The sequence below is a fragment of the Pan troglodytes genome, chromosome 21, assembly GCF_028858775.2.
Source record: "Pan troglodytes isolate AG18354 chromosome 21, NHGRI_mPanTro3-v2.0_pri, whole genome shotgun sequence".
NCBI classification, from domain to species: Eukaryota; Metazoa; Chordata; class Mammalia; order Primates; family Hominidae; genus Pan; species Pan troglodytes.
The window spans coordinates 49,436,404-49,454,707 of record NC_072419.2 but is presented as its reverse complement, the minus strand read 5'-3'; the positions used below and the strand labels follow the sequence as shown (position 1 = coordinate 49,454,707).

The following is an 18,304-nucleotide window of genomic DNA, read 5'->3' as shown; positions in this document are numbered from 1 at the left end:
TCCCTCTTCTCGCCACCGAACCCCCATTCACCTGTTCCCCACCCCGAGTTCAAACGGCTGCTGCAGCTTCCTCCTCCCCGCACCGCCCCCGTACCTGCGCCCCCACAGGGCAGACGATGCTTGGCTGCGCGGCGCGGCGCGGGGCGAAGAGGCGAGGACCCTGCCCGGCGAGTGGGTGCGGGGGTGATGTGTGGACGCGCGTGACTGTGCCAGCGGCCCGAGCTGGTCGGCCCCAGAGAGGGTGCGCGGGGGAGCCCGCGTGTGCTAGCCGCGGGCGTGTGCCAGGCGCGGGCGTGCGCGCGAGGGTGTGTGCACGGCCGAGGCGGAGCGCCCGGGCGGGCGGCGGCGGCGGCAACGGCGGCGGCGTTAGGACTCGGGGGACACCGCCCCCCGCCCCCCGCGTCCCGCCCCCGCCCAGCCTCCCGCCTCAGTTCGCGCCGCGCCTCGGCTTGGAGCGCAGCAGCGCCGGCTCCGGGAGCCCGAGCGGAGCCAGCCGCGCGCACAGCCAGCGGCCGCGCCGGCGATGCGGGGCCACCCCGCGCCCGCCCCAGTCCCGGCCCCGGCCCCCGCGGGAAGGGGCTGAGCTGCCCGCCGCCGCCCGGATGGCGAGCCTCGCCGCGCTCGCCCTCAGCCTGCTCCTGAGGCTGCAGCTGCCGCCACTGCCCGGCGCCCGGGCTCAGAGCGCCGCAGGTGAGTGCGCCCGCCCGGCTCCCCTGGGCTCCCCGCTCCCTCCTGGATGCGCGCGGGCCCCCAGCCGCGGGGCCCTCGGAGGAGAAAGTTGTGTGGGCTCGCGGGGGCGCGGGTCCCCATGGCCGGAACCCGGGTCTCAGCTTGCAGGCGCGGGAAGCCGTGTCCCCGCGCGCCCCGGCCAGCGAGCCCGGCCCCTCGCGTCCCTCGGCAGCCCGCGTTTGGCGAAGTTCGCCGCTTCACTTTCCTGCCGGCCCCCCGGGCTGGAGTAACTTTCCGCGGTTGTTGCGAATATTTCCACTTGCTGCCTCCCACTTGTCGGAATCTGCCACTTGAGTGTTTGGGGCGGCGAGACGAGGAGCGGCACCGACGCCCAGGGTGGAGCGTTCTCTCCCGGGCAGCTCCTCGGGCAGCGCGCGCTTTTAGTGGGGAGGACGGGTCCCCAGCAGGCCGAGGCTGCCGGGGCGGCGGCTTTTCTTTTTTCCTCGGAGATACAGGAAGCTCTCCATTTGCTCTGAACACGCTGCTCCCCTAAGCAAGCCGCTGTAGGCACCCGAGGGGATGTTTGCGTTGATGACCGAGAGCAATACCTCCGCCCTACCCGCTGGCTTTTCTCCGAGGTAGCTGGGCGCCCGTGTTAAGGCCCTTGGAGGGGAGTGGATTTGACCTGTGAGCGCGTCTGCTCCTGAAAAGTTCGGGGAACTCATTTGGGTTTGGCCACGGGAAGGAGGTGAGCAGAGGTAGTTCCCCAGAGTAGGGGGAGCGGGGGCGGGGGGGTGGTGCCCTGCCGTGCTCCTAAAGGCACGTTGGCGGGTGCTGGAGGGCACCACAGTCCAGGGTCTTACACATCACCAAGCCCCACCGCAGGCAGCTTCCAGCCCCGAGTCCCCCCCCAAGAGTAGCGGCGGAGGGAAGAGAAGGGAGTGCTGCAGGTGTACTTCCAAGTTCAAAATCACCTTAAAGTTTCTTAGCACCGATTGCTTTTGGTGTAACCATGCCGGCCTGAGGTGGCTGGGATTGCGGGGACAGGCTGAGATCAGCCCGTGGGACGCAGGAACAGGCTGGTTTCGGATCGCTAAGCAACAGCTGTGCCCATTTATTATTTCACCGAAAGAAGGAAAGGAAGAAAGAGCAAAAGAACGAACCTGTGGGGAGGTACAGCGTCTTTGCACAAGCTGCGTCTGAGGTTAAGGGCCGCTGGAGGGACATTCCGTTGGAAATGCGTTAGAGCCTTCCTTGCTTGGTACTAAAATGGAAGCGGAATAGGCGACTTCTGTGAAGGGACAGCCTGTTTCCCTGGCTGGGAAGTTGGGTGACGAAGACACTCCTTTTGAGGTGTGTGAAGCTGAAAGGTTGGATTAGCAAGTGAGAGAAGAGGGACAGCTACAGCACCATTCTAAAGATGGTGCACAATTCTTGTTTTCCTCATTTTGGGGGGTGTGTTAGGTGTGCTAGGGGAGGGAGGGGTACTAGGGAGGATGCCCGGGGCAGTCCTGGGGATCCAGGCATGATTCGTGACTCAGATTTTATATCCTCTAAGGCATGACCGGCCAACCACACATTAATACCACTCACGTTCCCGCGGCAGAAACAGGATCAAAAATATTCCATCACGGGTCTCGAATCGTTCTTGGGTAGCAAGCGGTAAAACCCGTACCGGCTCGGGAAGCTGTCCAGTGCTGAACGCCGCCCGTTCCGGATGCTCCCGCCAGGTGGCGCTCGCCCACAACTATTAAAATGCAAATCTGGTTGCTTTCATATCAGGAATAGAACTTCTTTTCAATTTTTAAATGAGTAATGTGTTTATTCAGCAGCCTTTTGTTAAAACATTTAGAGAAGTGTGAGGAGCGAGCACCTTTTCTTTGTTTGCTCTTTAGAATGCAGGAGAAAGAAAAGAAATCCTGGAATATGGTTTGGGAAGAAATCTGTGTTTCTTTTGGGTCTACCTGGGCAGGGTGGTTTCTGCAAACCTGCGATATAGCATATATTTAGCAAGTGGCTGCCTTTGTGCCAGGGGCTCCTTAAGCGAATGGGATTAGCTTGTATTGGAGAACTGGTGCATTCTAAGCCTCACACATTTGTAGAAATGGGGATTTTCTGTATACATCTGTCCTCTCCTTTCCAGTTTAATGGCAACTAGACCATCTAAATTAGATTTTTTTTCCAGGGTTCCTCATGAACATCTGTATTTGTCAAAACAAGAATACTGTAAATGTTGACTTAAAAATGGACTTATCTTCTTATTTTATTCCTAAATTCGGAAATTGTTAGTATTTCAAATCTAGTATAGATATGACAATAACTTGATTTCCTTTAAAGTATTTTATTTAAAACTTTTGGCAAGTTTGGACAAATACATTTTAAAACTAAGTAGTGTGTTTTCCATGTTCTTTTGATCTGAAAATTCCCAATCTTGAAAGCAATTTCAATTTATAAGGTTACATCCATAACATAGTTGGGCTAATATGTTTTGCTGTAACATGTTGGTCTCAGTGTCCAAAAGTCGGGGCGGAAGCTTGTCATCAAAAGGCAATTTCCTTTTTCCTTCCTCTAAGACATATTTCTTGAGCCACGACAGTTTTTGGAAGGAATGATAGTGAAAATCAAACAAACAAAAAACATGTAAAAACAGCCTCTTAACAATGTGGCAAAACATGATTTGGGATGGGGGAAGAGAGAGACAGTTAAATGAATAAGGGGATAATGAATTCATTTACTAGGGTTTCAGAATCCACATATTGAGAGCAAAAATGGATCTTATAGGGGACTGACTTGCAATTGCAATTGTTAGCAATGTAGTCATTTAACTCGATAATCACTGTCGGATACCTCTGGGGAACTGTTAGCGGTACAGTCGAATTTTACTTTCTGTCATGGATTGCTTGATTTGTTTCTTAATAAAAGAACAATTAATGTGCAAACGTGGCTTAAATTCTGTTCCAGCAACAATCGCAAACACATAGTAAAAGCAGACCATATTCTTGGGTTACAACTCACTCTCTTTCTACTCAACTTAATTTCTTCTTGCTTGTCCTCAGCACAGCTCTTGCAGGTGTCAGGCTGCCAGCTGAGATGGTATTCCATGTAGTCGTATAGCTGTCACCTTTCACAGCCATGATCAGAGGACATGACAGCATCACTCTTTCAAGCACAGGATAGTCCCCTGACTCCGTGACAGTGTGTTGCTGTGGAAACAAGAGCAATGCTGTGTAGGCGGTGGTCCTTGATAAATATTTATTGATGATGGTAAAGAGATGGTAGAGTCTCACGGCAGCTATAATGGGGGGGAGGGTGGGCGCAGGGGAATTTAACTCAGGAGGCAGCCTGGTTTGGAGAAAAGAGTATGAGCTTTGGCGTCTGAAGTCCTCAGTTTAAATCCCGCCTCTGCTTCTTTCTACCTATGCCAGCTTGGGCAAGTCATTTACCTTCTCAGCTCCCCAGCTTCTCATTTGTAAAGCGAGGATAATTATAGCTGTCTCGCTGGACTTTGTGGCGACCAAATAAGATGCAATATGCAGAGTGAATGGAAGAGTGCCTGGTACATAATAGGCACTTTGTCCCAAGAGGAGCCTTGTGTGTTACTGACCTCAGCACAGGTGTATGTGCACAGGCCAAGGCGGGTGGGGCATCAGTCTTATGCTAAATAGTGAACTGGCCATGAGATGGCTGGGTTTGGTGATGATTTTTAGTTTCCTTTTTTTTTTTTTTGAGATCAGTCTTACTCTGTTGCCCAGGCTGGAGTGCAGTGGTGCAGTCTTGGCTCACTGCAACCTCTGCCTCCTGGGTTCAAGCAATTCTCCTGCCTCCGCCTCCCAAGTAGCTGGGGTTATGAGTGTGTGCCACCATACCTGACTAATTTTTGTATTTTTAGTAGAGACGGGGTTTCACCATGTTGGCCAGCTGGTCTTGAACTCCTGACCTCAGGTGATGTGCCTACCTCGGCCTCCCAAAGTGCTGGGATTGCAGGTGTGAGCCACCATGCCCACCCAGTTTTCCTCCTTTTCCTCTTTTCAGGGGCTTGATTCCCTGCAACTGCTTTTACAAAGAGATTGCCAATGAAATTTGCCAACAGATGACACTAGTAAATCTGGCCATTCAAGGGTTTAAATAGGGAATGTTGACTTTTAGGCATATTTTACTCTCTGACTTAGAAGTGTTGATAAACCACAAATGGCTACATATTGCGTCAGGACACAACAGTTGGGTGCATTCTGTTTCCCTTCCTGTACTCTCCCGTGTGCAGCCTTCCTTGCTTTTCGGCTCTGTCCTCTGCTCTTCCCTAACCTGGAGATCAACTGCACAGCACTCTGGGGCTGTAGGGGAAAAAGATACTTTGTGCACTTGATAAACAAGCAAAGAATAAGAAAACAAACAAGGGCCATGACATTCCAATAAATAAATTAAAAAGCTCTGAGATTATTGAGAACAAACCATGTCGGACAAGTATAATAGCATTTGCAAACACCTTACAGAATTGGGTCCAGGAGGCAATACCACATGGATATTAGAAAGCAGTTAGCGTGTCTCATGAAATCTTACAGAATGGATTCAGATTAGTATGGAGAGGAAGAAAGCCACATATTTTCAATGGGTTAACAAAAATCAGATACAGCCACAGGGACAGGGGTTCATCAATAGTGTGTGTGTCCAGGTGGGTTAGGGTGACTGGTTAGGATCATGGGTTTCAGCATTTCATATGGTCCTGCTGGACACTTTTATTTGCCAGTAGAGGCAGAAATGAGCAGGATAATGGCATTTATTTATTATCTATTGGTAAGAGTTGCAGGTGCTAAAGAGGATACAGAGGGACCCAGTGGGGATTCTAGATATACATTCCAAAGGGACGTAACAGAAGTCAACCATGAAAAATGGGAATCGATGTGTCAATACAGCGGGACAGGGAAAGAGGTGTCAGTGAGGCATGGTGATCATTAGGGCCTGTTTTTTTTTTAGACAGAGTCTCACTGCTCTGTCACCGGGCTGGAGCACGGTGGCGTGATCTCAGCTCACTGCAACCTCCATTTCTTGGGTTCAAGCAATTCTCCTCCCTCAGCCTCCCGAATAGCTGGGACCACAGGTGCATGCCACCATGCCCAGCTAATTTTTGTATTTTTAGTAGAGACAGAGTTTTACCGTGTTAGCCAGGATGGTCTCAATCTCTCGATCTTGTGATCCTCCCGCCTCGGCCTCCCAGAATGCTGGGATTCCAGGTGTGAGCCACCGCACCTGGCCCATTAGGGCCTATTTTATCTTCAAATGTGAGCATTATTTCAGTTAGTCCTTCCTAGGTATATCCACACGGAAGGGCTGTGCAGAAGCCCCATCAGATGCACCTTCAGACTGGTGAGTCACCTGGAAATTGAAGCAGTCCCACAGTGTGGCAGACTTAATTTTTTCTCACACTGAAGCCAGGCTGCTAAAGTGCGTGTGACACACAAACACATCCCCTGGAGCGTAAGTGGAAGAGATGCAAAGTCTCACATTTCTTGAATATTCAGTTGACAATTTTTGTGTGATGCTGGAGGGAATAAAAAATGGTGGAGTCACTTTGGTAAACAGTTTGGCAGTTTCTTTAAAAAGTTAAACAGACACTCCCCATAAAATCCAGCAATTCCACTTCTAGGAATCTACCCAACAGAAATGAAAACATATGTCCACAGAAAGACACGAGCATGAATGTTTGTAGCAGCATTATTCACAGAAGCCAAAACCTGAAAACAATCCAGATGTCCATCATCCCTCCAAGGGAATACGACTAGGAATAAAAAGGAATGAACTGCTGATACAGGCTACGCCATAGATGGGCCTCGAGAACATTATGCTAAGCAAAAGAAGCTGGATGTAAGAGACTGTATATTTTATGAGATGCACAGATAAGGCAGATCTATGGAGACAGACAGCAGACCAGTTGTTGCCTAGGGCTGGGCATGGAGCAGGGGTTTATAGGAAGCGAGCCTGAGAGAACAGTTTATATGCTGCTCTTAAGAGATGTTTGCAAACCTCTAACTTTCTTGGCTTGGAAACTGGAAGCTGGTGATGGTCACGTAACTCTGCATTTCCTAAAAGGTATAGAATAGTACCCTGATGATGGATGAAATTTTATGGACTAAAGCTGTTAAAACTTTTATTTGACCACGGGCCTTTGTGAAGTTAGACTTATGTGTAAATCTCAGCTCCCTAATGCACTTGTGATGTGGCCTTGAGAAGTTACTTCAGTGCTCTGCATCTTTTTTTCTGCATCTGTAAAATGGGGCTACCAATGCCTCATTGCTGCAAGAGCTGGAGATAATACCTGTAAATTGTCAAGCCTGGTCCCCGGCAGAAAACAGGCACCAAGGAAATGGCGTTACTATGACTTATATCTTGCTAGTTTCCAAAATAGTTTGTTGTATTAGCAATTTGCAAAGCATTATCTCTCGCTCTTTGAAAGGCTCTTTAGACTGTGAATTAAATCTATGAAGTAGCATTTTTCCCCCTCATCAATTTGGCAAAAATGCAAAAGTTTAAGACTATCAAGTCTTGACAAGGATCTGAGCAATTAGGTAGCTTTGTTCATTTTTGAGTAGTGAAAATTGAAACAGCCTTTCTGAGTGCTAATTTGGCAATGTCTATTAAAACTAAAGACACGAATAACTTTTACCCTGAATATTTTGGTAGGGTATGGATTTGTGGGGGAGAGAATAGATCATTCATTCATTTCTTTTCTCATTAAGCTAAGGATGTAGAGATTTAACAGATGAGTAGAAGTGCCTTGGATCAGGAGCAGATGCAACGTGTTTTGTTTTGTTTTGTTTTTTGCGCCTTTGGTTTGATGAACAGAGGAGAAAACGGCTCAGCACCAGCTTTGTCTCTGCCTTTGTAGGGGGCTTCCATCCACACCCAGGAGGAACTTCACGCTAATAGTTCAAGCGCTGCTCTTAAAAGATGTTTGCAAACCACGGCCGGGCGAGTGGTGGCTCACGCCTGTAATCCTAGCACTTTGGGAGGCCGAGGTGGATGGATCACTTGAGGCCAGGAGTTCAAGACCAGCCTGGTCAACATGACGAAACGCCAGCTCTACTATAAATACAAAAATTAGCCGGGTGTGGTAGCATGTGCCTGTAATCCCAGCTACTTGGGTGGCTGAGGGATGAGAATCGCTTGAACCCAGGTGGTGGAGGTTGCAGGGAGCTGAGATCATGCCACTGTACTTCTGCCTGGGTGAAAGAACAAGACTCTGTCTCGAAAAAAAAAAAAAAGAAGGAAGATGTTTGCAAACTTCTAACTTTCTTAGCGTCGTGGAGCTTATCCTTTTCTGTGGAAGAATGCAATGCTGCCGACTACATGTTCCACAGTTATGTTCCAGCTCCTGCTTCCCAGGACCTTGGAAACCTGTTTCTTCTCAGACCACCCCTCATTTTGCTTTACTCCCCCTTTTATCCTGTTGGTTCTAGGAGCAGACACAAGACCACAAACCCATTTCTCTTGGTCCTCCCTGACCTCATGGTGGGTGGTTATGTAGTCATCCCTTAGGGATCACGCATTTGTCTCTTTGTAACTGAGCATGAATGAATGGGTTCACATCAGCAAGCAGGACTTTTAAAAAACAGTGCTTCATGTTGGATCATCACAGGTACTAGTGGCCTTGGGTGATCTTGACTTCCTCTGATTGACTGTAATTATGCTTTTGTGCATGTCCCGCTTAAGTGATCAGTTTGGCTATTGGAAGCTCCTTCAAACCAGGTTCTTATTTACCACCTCCAGGCCTCCTTGAGAGAGTCCTTATTTTCCAGTGACAACAAGGATTTTCAGGCCCACGTCTTGGTTTGTTATTACTTATTATATTATTATAATAGTAGTTATTATTTAAAGAGCCCTAGTCCCTTTGTTGTGGGAACATCAGAATCTGGGTGCATATTTTTGGTGTTTTGTTTGAACACTGGCATACAGCAGGGTAAAATGGGAACAGCTGGTGGCATCAGGGATAGAAAAGAAAGAGGTTTTAAACAGCATGCATTTATGATTGTTTATCTCTTTGATTTTGTAAAGTTAGTTTGAATAGGATAACTCATTAATCTAATTAAAAATAATTTTGCCACATTGCCATATTATGTGTTTAAATGAGTGTTACTGAGAAGCTGAGGTCACCACGTCTTTTTTTCTTTAGCATCTTGGAATTGGCCTCCAAGCGCCTGGGCCCAGTGTCAGGTCCAGAGTCAGGTCCCGGCTGTCCATGTTTCTTTCTTGGGCAGCAACTTTCTGAAAAGGAAAAGCAAGCCCACTCCTGTTCTAAAGGAGCCATATTAATTGTCTGTTAATAACAAGTCACTCCCCCAATGCAGTGGCTTTATCGTCTCACTATTTCTTTGGCTCAGGAATCTGTGTGGCATAGCTGAGTCCTGTGGCTCAGGGCCCCTCACAGGCTGCAGTCAGTTCAGCTTGAATGGGGAAGGGTCTGCTTCCAGGTTCACTTCCGTGGCTGTTGGCGGGATTCACTTACTCTCGGGCTCTTGGCTTGAGGACCTCCGTCTCTCATGAGCTGTTTGCTAGAGGCCACGCTCAGTTCCTTGCCACACAGGCCACTTCATCGGACAGCTCACAGTGTGGCAGCTGGCTTTGTCAGAGTGAGCAAGTGAGAGGGCCGGAGAGAGTGTGAGCAAGACGGAAGTCACAGTCCTTTGTAACCTAATTTGGGAAGGGACATCACATCACTTTGTCATATTCTGTCAGAAGCAAGTCACTAGGTTCAGCTCACACTCAAGGGGAAGGAATTGCACAAGGAAGTTGTCTTAGAGTTCTGCAGAGAAACAGAACCAATAGGCTATATATTAGAATATATAATAGGGCATATATATTATATATCACATTTTAAATGTATATTATATATTGGCTGGGCGTGGTGGCTCACGCTTGTAATTCCAACACTTTGGGAAGCCGAGGTGGGCGGATCACTTGAGGTTAGGAGTTCGAGACCAACCTGGCCAACATGGTGAAACCTTGTCTTTACTAAAAATGCAGAATTAGCTGGGCATGATGGTGTGTGCCTGTAGTCCCAGCTACTTGGGAGACTGAGGCAGGAGAATCGTTTGAACCTGGGAGGTGGAGGTTGCAGTGAGCTGAGGCCATGCCATTGCACTCCTGCCCGGGAGACAAGAGTGAAACTCTGTTTGAAAAAAATAAATGTGGGTGTATATATATATATATCCCTCTCTCCCTCTCTCTCCCTCTCTTTCTATATATATATGACAGGGAGAGAGAGGAAGGGAGGGAGGTGGGGGCAGAGAGAGAGAGAGATTGATTCATTTCTTATAGGAATTGGCTCATGCAGGTTTAGAGGCCGAGAAGTCCCACAGTCTGCAAGCTGGAGTCCCAGGAAAGTTGATGGTGTAAGTCCGAAGGCCTGAGAATTTGGGGGTTGATGGTGTAGGCTCTGACTTGAGTCTGAACACCCAAGAACCAGGAGCACTGATGCCCAAGGGAAGGAGAGGATGGATGTCCCAGCTCAAGCCAAGAGAGCAGATTTGCCCTTCTCTACCTTTTTGTTATGTTCGGGCCCCCAGTGGATTGGAGGATGCCCACCCACACTGGGGAGGGCCATCTGCTTTACTCAGTTGACCAGTGCAACTGCTGATCTCTTCCAGAAACACCCTCACACACACACCCAGAAATAACATCTTACCAGCTAGCTGGGCATCTGTTAGCCCAGCCGAGTTGACACGTAGGATTAACCATCACAGGCATGAATGCCAGGAAGTGGGGGTCATTGGGAACCATTTCAGGAGCTGCCCACCACAGGAACCTGAAGTCACACACAAGTGTAGGAAACCTTGTTTCTTGGAGAAAAATACAAATATAACCTTTGAAGTGTGTTCAGATCTTTTAATTCTTTTTATTTTGGGGGCACTTAGTGCCAGTTCGGTGTCAGGCTTTCACTCTTTAAAGGCCTTAGAATAGAGAGATTTAGTGTCCCAGAAGGGATTTAGTTTAAGTTTTGTAAAAGTTAATTAGGTATGTCAGAAAGTAGAAGTGAATTAATATGAAGATCCATCAGAAAACTTTTCAACCTTTACCTGCAAAATTGAAGTACGACTGTGTTTTTGTAAGACTAAAATTTTTACACTAGTATCTAAGTTCCACAAAAACCAGTTTATAAAAAACACCAATAGATTAGGGCTATGATATAATTTAGCTGAAACTTAATATTTTTATTACATGTACATATCCCAGTTTTTAAAATCGGCGCTTATTTTAGACCTTTCTAACCCATTTCCAGAGGTTTAAAAATGGGCTCCATAAAACTAACATAGAGAATATGATAAGTTATAGCAATTAAAAAGTCTGATGTAAACACGTAAGTTATTATATGGATTGAAACACGTCATGCCTGAACTCTTGGTTTTGGTTGTTGTGGCGGTAGTACAGTCATCACAGAAGAAACTGTCACAATATTCTTTTCAAGGTAACTGTGTTTAGGGCCCCAGGAGATCCTGCAGTGAAGGAAGGATGTTTTTTCAGAATCTAAATGGGCTGACCAGACATTGGACTTCTGGTGGAGATGTGCTTCAAGAATTTACTGGTTTTTACAGCTTAATTGTTTGATTCGGGGGTGGTGGTGATTCCAAAGATCCCCATTGTTCTTGTCTGGGCAGTATCTGTATTTTGGTAGAAGAGGCACCAATGTATGATGGTTCCAACCCTAAGTCCTTTTGAGTCATTTCTACAAGGTGACCCTGGGAACGAGTGCTCTAAGACACCTTGAGTTCACCCTTCATCTGCCTTGGGGAAGTGTTTGGCCTCCACTTTCAGGGGCTTGGGTTTTTGAGCAGTTTCTCATTTATTACCTGTCCCCTTCAGTCTTGCTACATCTGGCAGTGCAAGGTTGGGTGTGAGGGAGGTGGGGGTACCATGTTCTAGGTGTCTAGGTCGGGGCTGCTGCCTGTTGTTGTGTGGAACCTGCACAAATGCACTTAACAGGCCTGGGTCAAGGAACTTGTTCTGCTCTGCTGTTGCAGCTTTGAGTTCAAAGCCATTTCAGTGTCCAGTCTTTCTTCTCTTTCCAGATCCAGAGCTTTGGATGTTTTGACTGTTACATTTTTCTTTGTCAGTGAATCTTTCCTCTGCCTGAGATTGTCCATTTACCATCTCTTAACCTTTGCATTATTTTTTCACCTTTTTAAATAGAAAGTGTGTGTATTGGAATGGGGGAGTGGCTTTCGGCTCAGAAATCACAACTTTGAGCCAAGATTCTAAACGGTCTCAAATCAGGGTTGCAGGGTGGGTGTCAGGAATGACTAGTTATTTCCCCAGAGCTTCTAGCCTTAAAGAAGCCAGGCACAAAGCCAGCTTCCTCCCTGTGTCTCAGCTGGCTCCAGTTCAGGGTGGTTATCTTCCCCTAAACAAAATTGTCTGGGATGAAGTAGAGACCAGCTGTCTAACACTTCAGTTGCAGTTTTGAGATCATTTTTATTAGGTTTACTAAGGAGCAGTGGAACCTACTGGAAAAGAGGAAGTGTATGGTTTTCAACTTGTGAGATGCCCAGCTTAATCACGCAAACACCCAACCAAATCCAGATACTACAACACCCTTGCTTCAGCAGAAGTTTTATAAACTTTTTCTGGGTATACTTCCCAAGGTGAATTTTCCATCTCAGTGAAGTTCTTTAAGTTTTCCTCTTGGAAGATCCCTGTTCCAAGTAGGAAAATATTTCTGGGACTTGATGCTCTGAACACCATTTTTGATGGAAAAGTGCAATTAATTTGAACAAATTTCAAAGTTACTGCTGCCTTTAGAAAGTATACACATATTTTAAAACAGAATTTTTTAGTTTAAAACTGTAACGGGGCCAGGTTCCTGATGGGTCACTTTTTTATTGAAGGTTGACTTGATGAAGTCAGACTTCTTATCCTTATTATCTTTTCCTCTTCCCACATACGAAATATTTAACATATATTTAAATTTCTTTGTGTAAATCTCTCTGTATTGCAATTGTTCTGCCTGAGAGTTGGCTTGATGAGCATTGAAGCATTTCTTTATTCCATTCCCATTTCCTCATACTTCCAAAGCCTCAGCAGTTATCATTTGTCCCTGGAAAGCTGCTGACCACCTGTTCCACCTGGGATTCTAGGGGTCTTTGGTATCTTTCCCATTCCAGGTTTCCTTTTCAGATGTCTAATTTGAGAGCATCCTTTTGTGATCCATAGATTTTTGGCTCAAACTTCAGATATTTCCTCCTTCTGGGGTTTCATCTTTTCTGGAGATCCTTAGTTCTAACCACTGCTTTGGCTCACACAAAAGGTTCCAGGAATTTTGCCTTGTGCTAACTACCTTTGTCCGAGCCATCTCTCACTATATGTCAGGTCCAAATGGATGAAGGGAGAAGAACCATGGATAAATTCCACTAGACTCAGCTCCCCCGAAATTCTCATGTTTTAGGCATGTTTTACTCATTGTGTCCTACTTTGATATTCTGATCCCTATCCAAAATGTGGCCATTGTGGTGGGCTCTTCATGTCTGTCCCACTTCTGACACCAATGGCGTCATTGCAGATGGGTTACAGATTATCTGGCAAGGACCTTGTATGTGCTCCCAAACTTATACATTTTTTATTTATTTAGCCAAAAATACAGGATATTATGGGAGTGCGGTGACTACACAGGGCTGAAGCAGATGTAGTATATCTTGGGCTGGCTTTTTCTGGCCTCATGGTTTACTAACGAGGTCTAGTGACCTCTTCAAACTAGCAGAATCCTGCTTGTACATAGGAGCATCCCAATTTTTGCTATGCCGCTTCCCTTCTATATCAGCATCTTGGATGATCTTATACTAATAATCCGGGCATCTATTTAAGGACTATTTACAAATATCAGGATTTTCTGGTACATGAACCAAAGTCAGCATCTGCAAATCCACATGTTCTTCTGTGGAAAGAAAATAGAGCTAATTTGATGGATACATCAATCCAATATGTATTAATAATCAAACTATGTAAGTTTATGTCAGCATTGAAAGCAGAATGGAAGGCTACACTCTTTAGAAGAGGTATGGGAAAAATGGAACTAGGATGGTGGATAAAGGGCATTTTGCCTTTGTCTGTGATATTCTGTTGCTTTTGAAAAGGAGAACATACTTTAAGAAAATTTGTTAAAATTGGTTGATAATTCTTGGTGGAGAAGAACCTAGGTGTTAATTGCACTTCTCTTTGTAATATTTCTGCATTTCAATTATTCCTTTAAAAAGTGATGTCTGTTTGTGGCTGCAGTGAGCTATGATTGTGCCGCTGTGCAATCATAGCTCAGGGTCTCGCTCTGTTGCCAGGCTAGAGTGCAGTGGCACAGTCAGAGCCCAGGGTCTCGCTCTGTTGCCAGGCTGGAGTGCAGTGGCGCAGTCAGAGCCCGGGGTCTCGCTCTGTTGCCAGGCTGGAGTGCAGTGGCGCAGTCAGAGCCCGGGGTCTCGCTCTGTTGCCAGGCTGGAGTGCAGTGGCGCAGTCAGAGCCCGGGGTCTCGCTCTGTTGCCAGGCTGGAGTGCAGTGGCGCAGTCAGAGCCCGGGGTCTCGCTCTGTTGCCAGGCTGGAGTGCAGTGGCGCAGTCAGAGCCCGGGGTCTCGCTCTGTTGCCAGGCTGGAGTGCAGTGGCGCAGTCAGAGCCCGGGGTCTCGCTCTGTGGCCAGGCTGGAGTGCAGTGGCGCAGTCAGAGCCCGGGGTCTCGCTCTGTGGCCAGGCTGGAGTGCAGTGGCGCAGTCAGAGCCCGGGGTCTCGCTCTGTGGCCAGGCTGGAGTGCAGTGGCGCAGTCAGAGCCCGGGGTCTCGCTCTGTGGCCAGGCTGGAGTGCAGTGGCGCAGTCAGAGCCCGGGGTCTCGCTCTGTGGCCAGGCTGGAGTGCAGTGGCGCAGTCAGAGCCCGGGGTCTCGCTCTGTGGCCAGGCTGGAGTGCAGTGGCGCAGTCAGAGCCCGGGGTCTCGCTCTGTTGCCTGGCTGGAGTGCAGTGGCGCAGTCAGAGCCCGGGGTCTCGCTCTGTTGCCAGGCTGGAGTGCAGTGGCGCAGTCAGAGCCCGGGGTCTCGCTCTGTTGCCAGGCTGGAGTGCAGTGGCGCAGTCAGAGCCCGGGGTCTCGCTCTGTTGCCAGGCTGGAGTGCAGTGGCGCAGTCAGAGCCCGGGGTCTCGCTCTGTTGCCAGGCTGGAGTGCAGTGGCGCAGTCAGAGCCCGGGGTCTCGCTCTGTTGCCAGGCTGGAGTGCAGTGGCGCAGTCAGAGCCCGGGGTCTCGTTCTGTTGCCAGGCTGGAGTGCAGTGGCACAGTCACAGCTCCAAGAGATGTTCTTGAAATTTAAGATTTATTAATAAGGTACAGATAATAGGAATTTTACATATATGTACAGTTTGCTTCTGTCATCTTTTCAAGACAAATTTAGGTTTTATTTTCTATATGGAAGGCCTTATTTCAGAGTTTGTAAAGGACTTCTCTTGGGAATCCTAACACCCCTGCATCATGCAGAAGAAGGGAAATAGAGAACTTTATCACAGACACAGGGAGACATTTGAACAGGAGTGCATGGGGCCCGTGGAGGGGACCTTCTTAGCCATCAGTTCTATTCCCTTGTCACACCTCCGTCTCTTTCTCTTTCCTGGCATCTCCATGGAGGAGACTTCTCGCATCCCAGAGAAATAGCAGAGATTCTTTCATAGGACAGCCTTTGGCCTTAGGTTTGCCTGAGGCATCAGAAAGGCACATTTGACTCAAAGAATAATGTTGCGCAATCTTTTCAATGTTTAGAGATGCTGTGAACTTGGGCATCGCTTTCCCATCTGTGAAATGTCCAGATGATTTCTATGTTTCTTAAAGACTAAACTTCTAGGCCTCTGACTTTAGGATTTTTATTTTATGTTCTGAAAACCAAATCATTGGATGTCTTTGATAAAGATTAAATATATTAAAATATATTTTCCCAATGGATCAGTTTTGTTATTTGACACTACTCATGGCTTGTTTGTTCAAAAGGAATAAGTTGTGAAATCCCCAGGTCCAGGAGATAAAGCAACCTGTTTCCAGGATTGTTCATTTCAAACAGTGACTCCATTAGAACAGTCCAGATTCGAATATGACAGCAGGGATTTTCACTTTCCTGGGAGGAAGGTTTCTAAAGCCAAAAGAGTATACAGAGGAGAAGAGCATTTGGCTCAAGTTGGAATGAAAAGCAGAAAAGGCAAGAAGGGGAAAAATCATATGATGAAATGATGGATGATGGGCGATAATAACAGGGACTAGATTCAAGAGTTATGAAAATCACAGGTGCAGCAGGGTCTGCTGAATATGATGGATCTAAACTGAAAATCGGAGGAATAAATGCAGGAGATGAAATGACTACCAAATAGGAAGCACTAACATTATTACATGCTTTAAATACTTGTAATGGGCCAGATACTTTTCAAGGGTTTTACTAATTATCACTCCTTGAGTTTTCATAACACTGTTACGATGTAGGTATAATGATCATCAAAACTGAGGAACAGAGTGGTTAAGTAGCAAGCCCTAGGTCACACAGCTAGTCAGTGTGGGAACTTGACTTGAGCCAGAGGAATTCAAGGCTAGATTCTGTGTTCTTGGGCATTACTTTATGTTCTCTCTGTCTGGCTTACTTTGTGCCATGTGCTGTGCAAAATTCATACTTATGGAGAAAATTAGGTCCTGTTTGAAATTACTGGGTGGAAAGCCTTTGTTCAGAATTTTCAATGAGCATGTCTTTGGGGAAATTCTAAGACTTCATTTAATTCTCATAATGATCCCATGAGGCAGACACAGCAATCCCATGTATCAGATAAGATAATTGGTTTTATGGAGGTTCAAGGGCTTGGTCGCAATCACACTGTGGTCGTCTCATTCAGAGTCCAGGTTCTTAATCACCATGTGATGTCGAATGTTAGAAGATTTTTATGGGAATAAGAGGTACAGGAGAGAGAGACTGTCTTTCCCAGAAGGAAGCTCCATCTCCCCAACAAGTGAGTCTCAACTATCCCAGTCATACAAGCAGGTCATTCTGAGGGAAGGACCCTCACCTGTCCTGGAACAGAGGTTGAGCCCCTAGATATAGCTGCCCCTGATTTCACCCTGGGGAACCAGCACCTGAAGGTGCCGTATCCCAAACCCCAGGGATCACCCCACACTATGGACTTTGGACCTCTGGGGCTCCAGCAAGCGCAGCAGTTTAGGAAAACACTTCTGGCTGGACAGAGTTAGTTGAGTTTACTTTCTCCACAGGACAGCCACCTTGTGGATTTAAGACAGGTGATCATTATTCCAGTTTTACAAATGAGAGTTCGAAGCCAAGGCATCAGATGGGACTGCTTTTGCCTTTGTAGGATGCATCAGGTGTTGAATGCCACAGATTTTGCTGCAAGAATCTCTGATTCTGAGATATAAGGGCCTGCATAATTTTATCTCTGATTTTCCAAAGGCGCCAAACACCTTGCTGTTGACTTTTTCATTGTGTGCCTTAAAATGAAGAACATGTAGATGCCCTCTCAGTTTCCGCTCTGTGACTGCAGTGTTAATGATTGGTTTCTAACATGCCCTTTTGGTAGTTCTTGGCTGAATCTTCCTTCCTTATGGAATCAGATCTGGGGCAGGTGAGTCCATCTGCTCTGTCATGAACCATGTGGTGGTGAAGAGTGGAGGCTCTCCGGCGGATCACCTGAGGTCGGGAGTTCGAGACCAGCCATGACCAACATGGAGAAACCCCTGTCTCTACTAAAAATACAAAATTAGCCGGGTCTGGTGGCGCATGCCTGTAATCCCAGCTACTCAGGAGGTTGAGGCAGGAGAATCCCTTGAACCCGGGAGGTGGAGGTTGTGGTGAGCAGAGATTGCGCCATTGCACTCCAGCCTGGGCAACAAGAGTGAAACTCCATCTCAAAAAAAAAAAAAAAAAAAAAAAAAAAAAAAAAGACTGCAGACTCTGATCTCAGACTGTGGGCTCAAGTTAAGCCTGTGCTAATTTATAAGCTGTATGTATGACCTGAACAAGCTACTTAAACCCTTTGAGCCTCGATTTTATCATCTGTGAAATGAGGCAAATAGTAGTAACTTGCTTGTAGGATGGTTGTGAGAAATTAATGAGGTGAGGTATGTAAAATGCTTAGCAAGGAGCCAGGCTCATGGAAAGTGCTCCATAAATACTAGCCATCCTTGGTGATAGTGCTATTGCTGGGAGTTCAGTGGAGGCATCATAAATGCAAGAAAACATAAGAGTGCATGGCTGGGGTGACCAATTGTCCTCATTTGCCCAGGATGGAGATGGTTCCTAGGACATAGGACCTTCAGTGCTCATTGAAAATGCAGGAATGTTTGAGACAAATCAGGATGAGTCGGTCACTCTAATGCTCATCCCAGGCCCACAAGCTGTATTTAGAGTGATCTCGCTGCACAGCCTGTGCAAGGGCTTGCGAATTGTGTAGCAAAAAAGATTATCTGATATTTGACCTGCATTTTATAGCTGTTACTTTAGGAAGAAATAGAAGAGCTGTTTGTCAGTTTTGGAAATTATCCCACTAGTGGAACTGTCTGGGATCTGGTGGTGTATCTCTCCGGATCTTAACAGAAAACAGAATTCAACTCCTGTGTGTCAAGAGACTTTAACAAAGGGACTATTCATGT

At 47.0% G+C, this 18,304-nt stretch overlaps 1 protein-coding gene across 13 annotated transcripts in view; it reads left to right on the top strand.

Moving 5' to 3' along the window:
* The first annotated feature begins 429 nt into the window (after positions 1–429).
* PTPRT (protein tyrosine phosphatase receptor type T) overlaps positions 430–18,304 on the top strand; it is a 1,128,501-nt gene continuing 1,110,626 nt past the window's right edge. For 5 of the 13 annotated variants that reach the window (XM_054674440.1, XM_003316939.5, XM_054674441.1 and 2 more), the window contains exon 1: positions 430–690. In XM_054674440.1, the coding sequence (XP_054530415.1) occupies positions 603–690 (88 nt within the window). In that variant the 5' untranslated portion in view covers positions 430–602. The remainder of the gene's footprint in view (positions 691–18,304) is intronic. The other 8 variants (XM_009437253.5, XM_016937933.4, XM_016937932.4 and 5 more) reach the window with 2 other exon arrangements.